General features: G+C 48.8%; 5 protein-coding genes across 5 annotated transcripts; 3 read left to right on the top strand and 2 right to left on the bottom strand.

Annotated features, from left to right (window-relative positions):
* Nucleotides 1-114: 114 nt before the first annotated feature.
* LACBIDRAFT_329697 (uncharacterized protein) lies at nucleotides 115-1,757 on the bottom strand (the record flags this gene model as incomplete). Its single annotated transcript, XM_001883939.1, has 9 exons — nucleotides 115-126; nucleotides 240-323; nucleotides 384-439; nucleotides 650-694; nucleotides 722-940; nucleotides 1,012-1,059; nucleotides 1,085-1,112; nucleotides 1,250-1,311; nucleotides 1,415-1,757. The coding sequence occupies 9 exons, from the start codon at nucleotides 1,755-1,757 to the stop codon at nucleotides 115-117; spliced, it is 897 nt and encodes a 298-aa protein (XP_001883974.1).
* Nucleotides 1,758-1,973: 216 nt separating this feature from the next.
* Nucleotides 1,974-3,017, top strand: LACBIDRAFT_329698 (uncharacterized protein; the record flags this gene model as incomplete). Its single annotated transcript, XM_001883827.1, has 1 exon — nucleotides 1,974-3,017. One exon carries the CDS (start codon nucleotides 1,974-1,976, stop codon nucleotides 3,015-3,017), a length of 1,044 nt encoding a protein of 347 aa, XP_001883862.1.
* A 423-nt stretch (nucleotides 3,018-3,440) lies between these two features.
* On the top strand, nucleotides 3,441-3,796 carry LACBIDRAFT_303089 (uncharacterized protein; the record flags this gene model as incomplete). Its single annotated transcript, XM_001883828.1, has 2 exons — nucleotides 3,441-3,733; nucleotides 3,790-3,796. The coding sequence occupies 2 exons, from the start codon at nucleotides 3,441-3,443 to the stop codon at nucleotides 3,794-3,796; spliced, it is 300 nt and encodes a 99-aa protein (XP_001883863.1).
* Nucleotides 3,797-4,126: 330 nt separating this feature from the next.
* Nucleotides 4,127-4,349, top strand: LACBIDRAFT_303090 (uncharacterized protein; the record flags this gene model as incomplete). The annotated part of the gene is made up of 2 exons (XM_001883829.1): nucleotides 4,127-4,282; nucleotides 4,344-4,349. The coding sequence occupies 2 exons, from the start codon at nucleotides 4,127-4,129 to the stop codon at nucleotides 4,347-4,349; spliced, it is 162 nt and encodes a 53-aa protein (XP_001883864.1).
* A 940-nt stretch (nucleotides 4,350-5,289) lies between these two features.
* LACBIDRAFT_303091 (glycoside hydrolase family 28 protein) lies at nucleotides 5,290-6,638 on the bottom strand (the record flags this gene model as incomplete). The annotated part of the gene is made up of 9 exons (XM_001883940.1): nucleotides 5,290-5,299; nucleotides 5,349-5,395; nucleotides 5,446-5,587; nucleotides 5,640-5,723; nucleotides 5,781-5,883; nucleotides 5,943-5,947; nucleotides 6,012-6,028; nucleotides 6,084-6,167; nucleotides 6,228-6,638. 9 exons carry the CDS (start codon nucleotides 6,636-6,638, stop codon nucleotides 5,290-5,292), a joined length of 903 nt encoding a protein of 300 aa, XP_001883975.1.
* Nucleotides 6,639-10,963: the final 4,325 nt, after the last annotated feature.

Below are 10,963 nucleotides of genomic sequence, written 5' to 3' on the forward strand. Positions count from 1 at the left end.
CAGGCACCTTTCCCTCTTTTTGTTTAGATTTTTTTTAGCAGACTTTTTCTGTCGGACAGTAGTACATCAGGTTCAATCTTACAAAGATCAGTCTCCCTTAAAATCCACTCGTTATCAACGATCGTACTATGCGAGCAACCAATTCAAGAACACATCCAACAAAATCAAGCGGCAGCCAACCCAAACGGCGACATCGTTCCCCCACTCCGGATCAGACAGAGTCCTTACTTAACACACACAGTAGGTGCAAGGTGGATATTGGACATGTCTTGAGGTGTGATGAGGATGTACTGTTTCTTGTCGGAAGAGTTTGCAGCATCAATCTACGTGGATACCAACTACATGAGCCACAAAACATTGAAATGGAAGAAAGGTCACCGTACCATCACCTTCAGACTAATACCACGATTCACAGCATCCATGAACACGCCAAACTCATCTACAAACCACATTAACAATAACTTTGGAGTCTGGACTCTGAATTGAAGAAAATTTACCCAAACGCCGCAAAGGACATCCAATTGACTCCCAAAGCGACAACAACAAGCAAATCGTCGAAAATGACGTTTAACCCCCACTCAACAAGCGTGAATATTTATCCTTCGATCTCTGCGTCAACGTCCGGTCATCCGTTTGTTCATAAGCTCACCAGCGCCGTCAGTACCCCAAATTCCCCCATAGAAAAGGAGGCGGCCTACCCGCAACATCAAAATTGGCGCACCATGTTTAGACAACACCTTCCCATAACACCCCCTCTGCGAAAGATTGAATGCAAACGCAAGTTTACACCGTAACGCGATGTGCCTCCAGAACTCCTGCCACTTGCCCAGGCGGTTGATCGGAGAAGGTTTGAGTGCCTTGTTGAGCTGGGCCATGTCCTTGAGCGCCTTGTCCGCACTTTCAAGTTGTTCCCCGGTCTTGTTGACTTCTTGAACCATCTCTTCGACCGACACACCGTGTCTACCAGAGCTCATCAGATAAACCCAAGATGATAGGACCTACGGAACTCACCTCCTCTCACGTTCCTCAAAGCAGACTCATAAACCTCCGGACTTCCGCCTGCGGGGATTCTTCACATGCTCACAGTACTCTGCCGCTTTCGCAGTCCAGTTCTACATCCCCAGCAACACAAAATCAGCGTCCGTCAACCTCAAAGACGTGTTCAAAAAAACAACCTGGAACTCTTCCTGAAGAACGGTAGAACCATCCCGACGATGCGACTCCACTGTAGTAATAGTACATGACCCACTGCAGGTCGGTAGATCAGATCACCCATTTCAGTCAGGTTGTTGTAAGATATCCCTACCTTCCCTGTGTTGGTGTCTTGTCAGCTCAAACTTAACTTGAGAACAACAAAAAGATCCCAACCTTATAATAACCCCGCTTCCACTGGTCCATCTTCTCTTTCAAAAACGTTCATACCACTCCTCAAACGTCCCATCGGCATCCACATCCTCAGCAGACACCTTTTCATACTTCTTAAGCACACGATCAACCACTGCTCTGCTCTCCTCGTCTTCAACCTCATCCTCGTCTTCCCACTCTCTATCCTCCTTCTGCTCGCCCGTCTCAGGCTCATATTCCAGCGCTCTCGGAAACCGACACGTCACCAGATTCCTGTCCTCCTCATCAAACTCGTCCCACGTCACACTCAGGTGTAGATCCTCCGTCAACTTGGTGATGAATACTCGCTCCCTCGCAGGGAACGAGTCTTGGTGCGTAGCTCTGGACCGCGCTGAGGGGGTTTTGGTAGACATTGGAATTAAGATAGAAAATTGGTAGAAAAATAGATAGATATAAAAGAAGGGATGAGGAGGGAGTTGATGATGGGGTTGAAAAAGAAACGCGCAGAATCATACGACGATCATGTTTTTCTGGTAAACAAAAGAAAATCACATTTGAGACGTACCGCCGAAACCTGAAGTTGCGTACAGTGTCCGACAAATCCGACATGTTCTTATCAACCTATTATCATGCCGTCAACGATCTGTGAGGGTTGCGGGAAGGCATACAAACGAAGTGGGATTCTGCCTCACCTAAGAAAAAGCAAAAATCCACGGTGTCAAGCCTACCATGCTCTGCTGAATGACGGGCAAGACCTTTCCACTGATTCGGACAAGGGAGCCGACCATGAACAGGAGCTGGAATCCGATTCAGCAACTGAAACGGATGATGCACGAGGGAGTTCACCCTCTGTACCCATGTTCGGCCCAGCAATTCTTGACGCACATGCCAGCGAACCTGTTCATGACTTTTCTATGCATATAGATGTGGCTGGAGACTTCTACAACGATTACGAAGATTATACGATGGGTGACTTTGAGTTGGATGACGACGGCGATGGCGAGGAGATGGTGGAGACTAGTGGGGAAGGCGGTACAGACTCTGACCGTGACGGGGATGGAGATGTCGAGGAGGAAATCAAAGAAATTGACATTGATGTGATGGCTGCAGAGGCGGAAGCTGGATTGGAGCCTGAACGCGCTGGAAGTGAGCAACCAGGTGCGACAGATCTGGAAGATGGGCATACACATACGGCGGCCAATGATGAACCAGCACTTCGACTACATGGTGGAGAGGAAGAACCACTCAAGAACCGACCCTTTGTCATTCAATTTCCAGGAATTTCGGCGGGAGCAGTGCATTCGCAGCGGAACATCGACCAAAATTCACAGTACTCTGCAGCTGTTGGCGGTAGGATTAATCAGTTTGCTCCGTTTTCGTCACAAATGGAGTGGGAGATCGCGCGATGGGCTCAGCTAAGAGGTCCCAGCTCAACGGCCTTCAACGAGCTTATGGCGATTGAAGAGGTGAGTGGTCTTTCCTCAAAAGATAAAAAGGGCTCACCGTCCCTCATACCTCACGGACTCTCCTTCAAGAACTCTGGGGAACTGAACAAGTTGATCGATAAGTCGCTACCTGGTCGTCCCGCATTCAAGCGCCACGAGGTGATGGTTGGGTCAGAAGTCTCTGAGGTGTACTTTCGGGATGTCGTCGCTTACATCAAGTCGCTTTAGATTTTACACCATAACCATATCTGGTCTTTCGACGGAGAAACATTACACAGATGAGAGTAAGAGGGTACGCATGTATCACGACATGCATACGGGAAGGTGGTGGTGGACAACACAGGTGAGAGTTCTCGTGTCAAGTTGGTGTCAAGCTTCAATCCTGGTGAAAATGGAGGAAAACCAAACCGAACCACAGTGAGCTAATTATAAATAAAACAGCGTCATCAATCCAAATCGAGCTGGACCCTTTGAGTTCTCAACACAATCAAACGACTCGGAAATACAATCTTGCTGAACGCCTCTGCATCAGTCTGCACCCTCCTGCTGTGTCAGTTATGCACACTTTAAAGAACATGTTTGCCCAATGTTCTCCACTCCGAGAACCGACTCCCCAACCCCACGTCGAATCAGCTTCTGCACTCCTCTTAAATGGACACCTTTTCCTCTTTGCTCTTGAGGCACGCTCTCTTGCCCCCACACTACCACCATGCTCTGGCCCCTCAATTTCTTCTCTTGCCCCCACACTACCACTATGCTCTGGCCCCTCAATTTCTTCACTCGGCCCCTCTAAACCCCTCTGTTCAACTAGCTTCCACAGCACTCTGGATCCCACAATCACAACTATCGTTAGGCCACCCTGGTTCAGAGGCAGAGAACCGGAGCGCATCATGGTCATTCCGAGTCACTTATGCGCATGTTTTTGGGAGTAGCTGTGTTTTGAGGTAGGTGAGCATTCACCTCGTTTCCGTGAACAACTCAAGCTGAATATGTGCGTTAGGTTATGAAGGTGCGTTCCTCGGCTTTTTTACATCGTTTCCCTTCGCCTTGTCCCCTTCCCCTCCCCCCATCTCTCTTCTTCATCTTCTTTGCACCTCACTAACCTCCCCCGTCCAAATGCAGACATCCCTAAAACTTTGTTCCTCACCCGACTGTACAGGCATCGTTTGCCCCCACTCGAGAGCCAGGAGCTGTGTGGGGTGTGTTATGTGGGGGTGGATAAAGTTGAGGGTTGCGCTGGGAGTGGTTGAAGATTGGGGGGAGGGTCCAGATGGTGGAGAGGGCGACGGGGAGGAGGGGGGGAACGCATGAGGGCGGATACGTGAGGGCGGATACACATGAGGATGGATACGCGTGAGGACAGATACAAATATTCACATCGCAGGCGGTCTGACTCACTTGATGAGGATGACTGCCTGGAAAACGACTCCACCACGGACTCTGATGTCACGATTCCACCAACGCACAATAGCGCCAGCGCAGTACCATTACTAGTACGTCTCTTCTTACCCTCTTTTCCTGATTTTTCTCACCAACTCCCATCTCCTTCCGCAGCATTAAAGATCTGCATTCACATTGCCCCTGCGCAAACCGCCATGCCCTTCAGACTTCGTGCATCGGGGGGATTGTAGTGAGGGGCGAGCAGGGCGAGTTGAGAAGAAGGGAGGGGAAAGAGGTGATGAGCTCGAGGTATGTCCCCACCTGGCAGGTAAAGTCTCATCGGTGGTTGCTCACCGCTCACGTGTTCACCCAGCTAGCACAGGGTTTCCGCGCTGTCTTTACGCTCCACCCTCACCGCTGTCGTCTCGCAAAATACATCTGACGTGCATCTCTTATGTATTGAAATTTTTTTGTACGCCACTTATTCACCTCAATCGGACTTGATAATCCAGCTTACCTACCCCAATACGTGCCCTCTGCTTGATCAACAAACAAGGCTACTTAGAGTTCGGGAGGTATAGGCCATTTCAACACTTGAATCTGGTATTGTAGGTTACGTTTGCGTGGTGGCGACGATGTCGCTAGCGACAATGTTCGAGCCTAACACTCAAAGTTAGACAAAAGAGCAGTGAACGAACGGGTCACGTGCAGGTGTTGGGAGCAAGATCATATATAATGACTTCTTTCCCTGTCGCACCGGGGACCGCGTAGCCATTAGTAACAAGAGTGAGGCTATACCGTATTTATTCGGGTGAAAAACAAACCAGCAGGGATTGGTGATGCATGACCCTTCCACGTAGGATATACTGTCAAGCGTCAGAATGGACGAAAATCGGAGATAATGAATGGACGATACTCTTTTATAATGCCTGTAAATTTTTCGAACATGAAGTCTTGAATACGGGTGTTGTTGCCACTTGTAGAGGGACCGGCCTAAATGAAATTTAGGAGATTGGAGATTGTAATGTTGACGAGAAATAGCTCATGCCTAGATCCCAATAGCTAGCGCGACCGATCAATCAAGGAGAGGAAAGTCAATAGTAGAAAGAGTACTCTTGTGTCACGTAGATCTATAGAAAGATGGTCAGAAAACACGCAAAAACTGTAGAGGCAGAACACTTGTGGGGAATGAAACGTTGTCGAAGACGACGCTTTTCCATGTAATGCTGAAATATGGTTGTTCATCGATGTTAAGTCGGAGAAAGAAAGACCTTACTTTCATGCGAGAACATTGCCGCCTGCCCAGCTCTTGAATCGAGCGCCATATAATCTGTTTTTCTTGGGAAAAGCAGAGATCATACTTCATTTCAATAAGTATCAGGCAACGATGGAGACCAACCATCTGGATATTCTCAATGCTAATCAGTACGATGAGTTTGTGAGCCAATACAACACATCAAAGATTTTCACAGGACGTTTTGGACATTGGCGACCAGACCAGCTTTTCCGAGGGACCCGATCGAAAGTCCATGCCCGCCTTCACAATAGGTGCTCCTATTGAGCCATTCACAAATTGGAGCTAAAAAAAGGGTAAAGACGGTTGCAAGATACCTGAAGGTAATATTAGACGCGCCACTTCCAACAGTAAGGCCGTCGTCGCCATTCTGGATAAGGTTGTCTTCGAGAATCATATTAGCTCCCCCAGCAGAAAACCCTATGTAACTCGGCAACTGAGCGGTCTATTTACCGAACTACGGAAACGATGGTGCTCACCATCGCTAATGAAGCACAAGCGGTGTCATAAGTGGGACCAAAAGAATAGAGAGCGTCAAGCGCACTCACGTGTTGAATGGGAAGGACTAGATAAATGCGTCAATACCATTTTCGAAGGCGAGGGGAAGATGGCCTTCGTACCTGAGTGCTCGACACAGCGATGATCTTGTTATTTAACACATGGATATTTGAAGTACCGCTCGTTGGGGAGTTCCAGGCTATGGGCTTTGAATGAAGAGGGGCCCCTCAATAAGGAGGTCATCACTGAGAAGGATGAGACGATACCTTCCAAATCTTCATATCCCGAATGACGCCATTGTTGGTATGGCTAAATGCAATCCCATGGGGACGATTAATCTGATTCTGCGCATCCCACAGCTGAGATATAGGTAAGATCACGCAAATCACAGGTTGGTCGGGAAAATACCGCTTGGCCATAACCGTCAATCGATTCTTGTTAGGCCCCGCTTTGGGATCATTTGGAGTGTGACAGGAGCGAACGCATATTAATGCGCCAACAAAACGCGCTCGTTTCAAGATGGAGTGAGTGCTGCGCAGCGTTACTGAAATGACCGACGTCAGCGCGAAGGGGACTTTCTTGATGCAACAGGAAACTTGCCACCAAATGACCCGGGAAGGCATCGACCCGCTGGATTGAGTGTTGTGGGGTGTATGGAAGCTTAGAATGCGACACATATGTGGCTATTCAGCCGTAGGAGCGAACATATTGATGAACAGCTTACTGTGTGCAATCTGTTTTCAACAAAAACGAGGAAACCGATCGCCTGTGAGGGTCAAATTGACTTAAACTGGACAAAGAACATGGCTAGACAGGCACGTACCCATGTCAATCCCATTGTCTGATTGGAAACGAGGGGATACACCAGCCTGTTTTTCAAAGCGCGTCAGGATCGTCGACACACATATTTATGCTCTCGAGCTTCAGCCCCTCCTCCCTGAGTCGCGTTACGAGTTCAGTGCAGAGTCGTGTTATGAGCTTGATGCAAGATGCCCTAGTCCGAAACATTGCAATACACAGCTCCTGAGAGCAATACACGCACGTTTATCGAGAACATACACTCAAAATCGAGTGATGGGATTCACATAACATTCAATGGACATAGGAAACTCTGTGAGCGCGTATCAGGTACCAAAAGTGAGAGGAAATAGTAAATTACCTCAGTGAATACCTCTATTTCACGGAGTCAGGCCATTAAGATAGGGAAAAACGACGCCAGATTGTGGTAGTTGGATGTTTAAACTCCGATAAGCTGTTTTTAAAACATAAACAAACAGACACTGCTCCTCATCTTCTTTGCATCTTCTTGTTCACAAGCAGTGGGCGAGTTTTATCCCGGACGGCGTGGGATGCGGTTCCAGTTTCAGAAAGACTACAACCGACCAGCGCGCATCCAATCAGCCTCCATCCTCACTCTCTTCGGAGCATTAACCATAGACTGAGTACTTGAGCGATGTTGGATCTATGGGCGTAGTACGAATTCTTCACATTAGACCGACGCCTAACAAGATAAAAAGGAAAACGTACAAAAAGCGCCGAAAGCCTCTCAGGATGCACAAGCCTAACGTCAACACTAGCCCAGCCCTCGTCTTGACACCCGCAACGCTCGCTATCTCCCAAGCGCCGAGTCGAAGTGCTTGCCTGAGTCCCTTTGGAAACACGCATAAATGAAAACGTGTGAGGGAGTCCGAAGACCCAACGCTGGCAGAACAAACATAAGAAGCTCCGCAATCATCTAGTTGAGAGACACATCGTGCGCGGAATCGAGGAAAGGCACGTCTGCATTGGGATCAGAACCGAGGTATCTGAACTTGTCTTGGTGTTCCTATTGGTTGTTAAGTGTCTGCATTGCTGGGTGGATGTCGCCTAAAGAGAAGATGTTATTTAGTGAGTATTTGGAGCCTTCGAGAACACCGGGTTAGAAAATAAGGAAAGTTATATTTGTGAAGGAGGACGAACTTGGGAAGAAGGCGTGTTGGAGGCGCGTAAGGCGATATAATTTCGAATTGAGGATCCTGAAGTCATAGAGAAGAAGAGTGCAGGAGAACACAGGATACGGACAGGGATAGTCAGACGATGAACTTCAGAACTTGGGTAGAGCCTGAATGAAGTTTGGCACCTGCAGAAACTTGGGAAATTAGCGAGGCGGAAACAACCTAGATCGCGAATAAAAATTTGTCCAGGACGTGGTCATCGGAGCGCCTAACTACGCTAGTCTGCTCGAGAGATTGCACATATTTGCAAGCTTGCCAAGAGGGTGGACGATGAATTGCGGCATGAATGCAAGTTGTCTCTAGGCGGACTTGCTAGTGCATCCTTTTGGGCCCTTGATTCTCCAATAGTTTGTGGCTCTAATTGAATTTATTTTTGTTGTTAATCATGCCCAACCACCGGAGGAATCAGACCAGGACTAAACGCCATCGCGTGAACAACTCGTGAACAAGGTAAATTTCAAAGGACTCGGATTGGCGTCCAACCGCAGGAGGGTCAACTATCTTTGTCCGATATCGTTAATTGGCAATGTGGGGAAACAATAGCGTAGAATACTTCCCAATTCCCATTCGCATGTCCTGTTTGTGTAGCGTTACTTTGGGATGAAGGAGTTGGAGTTGAAGCTTGAAAGTTAGGGTTAAGCGCTGAGTCTTGAAAGGAGTGTTTAGCTTTGCAGCTTTTTTTCCAAGACTTTCTCACGCAAATCTCTGACTCAGGCCACAACCTGCCCAGCGTTTCTCGGCTGTAAGCCCCTTTGCGGGGGCATGCTCGCCGCGGGCATGAACTGCTGAGACGAGTGTTCTCTGGGGACACAATAACTCTCAGCGGGTCGCTCAGTTGGGAAACGGCCGTGCAGGGGCAGGCGTCTTGTTCCGAGTAACAGCGACACTTGCTTCCTATCGAGTCTCGACTGCTGCGAGAGGACACTCCGTGATTTCAGGTTAACAGTCAGTTTTCTTCCGCCGTAGATGACAGTTCCTGCCTTAAATGCCTTTTCAACTGCAGTGACGCCCAGCTCGACGACGCCGAGGCACTCTCGAGAAGCCCCACCGGCCACGCTAGGTCACCCTTGACCTGATTCACGTCTTTTAGAAGGAAGGGATGCCAGCTTGAGCTGGAGAGCTGGGGAGTGGGAAGAACGGATGTTTTGACTTCAGTAAGTTAGTTACCTCCTCCTTCGTGCTCTGCCTTCCGAATCTATTATCAACTTCCATCCATTTGACCTTTTGTGCTTGGCTGATCACATTCATCTGATACTCAGGTTCTGATTTCACAATGCCAGCCAACCCCAACTCCCCTGACTTCAGTGATTGCACCCTTTGTATTCACCGCGCAACTTGGCCACTTGCACTCCTTCGCGCAGCGGCCCACGAAGGGACATTAAGGCGCAATCCACCCAGCTAGGCTGCCTTGATATGGAGCTTGTGGATCCAGTATCATCTCCTTGCCAGTCGCCACGGAAGACCGCAATCTAGGTCACAGCTGTCCGCCCGGTCGTAAGCGCAAGCTTGAGTCGGAGAGCCAGAGAGTGGGGATAACCTCTTGGTAAGTTATCAGTCTTGCATTACTTATTCATTTGGTATTCTGTTCTCCCTTTCCTGGCCTCTGAATTCCTTGCCACCTTGCATCTCTTGGTCTTTTGCCTGGTTGACTGACCTCCTTTGTTACTCAGATTCTGGTTCCACAACGCCTGCGCAAACCTCAGCTCGACGTCCAATTGGTTGCGCCCAGCACGTGGTTATATGCTCGTTCTGTCCCGCCCAAGCTCAGAGCTGCTGAGCCTTTTCGTTGAGTGCCCTCTCCATCCTTGGCGGCGGCTCAAGCTGAGTAACGACTAAAATTCAGATCCTATTGATCTAAGCCTCGCCCTGAACTGGCGACTATTTGATACTATTTCTGCACCGCTATTTTCTTCCTTCTGCCCAACGTTCCGTGCGCCGTTACGCACAAACCGCCCGACGATTCCAATTCTTGGGCGTACTATACAACTGATTCTCATATCGACTGTGTTCCGTTGACATTGGACACAGCGTACATACCGCGTAGATCCACCGTTCTACCTAGAGCAACGGTTTGTCGCCCTAATCAGAATAGACTAACTCCTTTCAAATTATATAACTAATTATCCATATCAAGTTTACCGAAAGGTGCGACTGTCGACCCACTGAAAAATTCGAAGTCTTTGACCTATGCGCAATAGCCACGTCGCCCACCCTCCGAAGGTGATATCAGAGGACAGCCTAGAGCCCTCTCAGTCGGTAGTCAGTTAACTTGTAAGCGATTGGATTCCTCAATCGTGGGATCCAAGCTCGTACGGAGATAGTTGGATGAAAGGGCATGTGTCGTGGACGCTTTCGGTCTGAGGGGGAAGTCTATGTAACCACTGTCCGTCAGGATTTCTTGTACATAGACCCAGCGGCGAATTCTAGTTCCTCTAGGTAGTACGTCCCGGGACCTGTTCGCGACCAGGTTGTGAGAGCACCAAGACACGTAAGTAGGCAGAATGAGAGCTCGATGTGGAGGGATGAACTTGGTCGTTATATGCGCGAGCCTTTAATATGGATTCGTTGAAGTCTGACGTCCTTGGATGAGGAAGACAACCCTTGAGCTTGAAGCCAGTACCGTGAGTCGGTGATCGGGTACGTGGACGCCAACTTTGTAGTCGTCGACTTCGCTTGGCACGGTGACCCAGAAGTACGAACTGACCCGAGGTGAACGGTTGAACTCTAGTCGTTTGTTACTCAGAGCCACTATGAGATCGGGGTTAACTCATTCATAGCTCACCGTCATCGTATCCTTGCCCTTAACGCAGTCATATGGGGCTTTTCCTTTTGATATCCCCCAGGCCATTAACCTCCCTTTCATCCGCCGACCCCATCAGAGAGCTTGTCAAGTCCTGAAGACAGTGCAACAACGAAGGAAGAGGCTTTGGCTCGGAAGTCGCGTCTCCTGTTGTTTCAATGCGTGACCTTCGTCAGGTTCGTCTTGGATCTTTCTGAACTACGAGGTG

The sequence above is a fragment of the Laccaria bicolor genome, genomic scaffold (assembly GCF_000143565.1).
Source record: "Laccaria bicolor S238N-H82 LACBIscaffold_23 genomic scaffold, whole genome shotgun sequence".
In the NCBI taxonomy this organism is placed as follows: Eukaryota; Fungi; Basidiomycota; class Agaricomycetes; order Agaricales; family Hydnangiaceae; genus Laccaria; species Laccaria bicolor.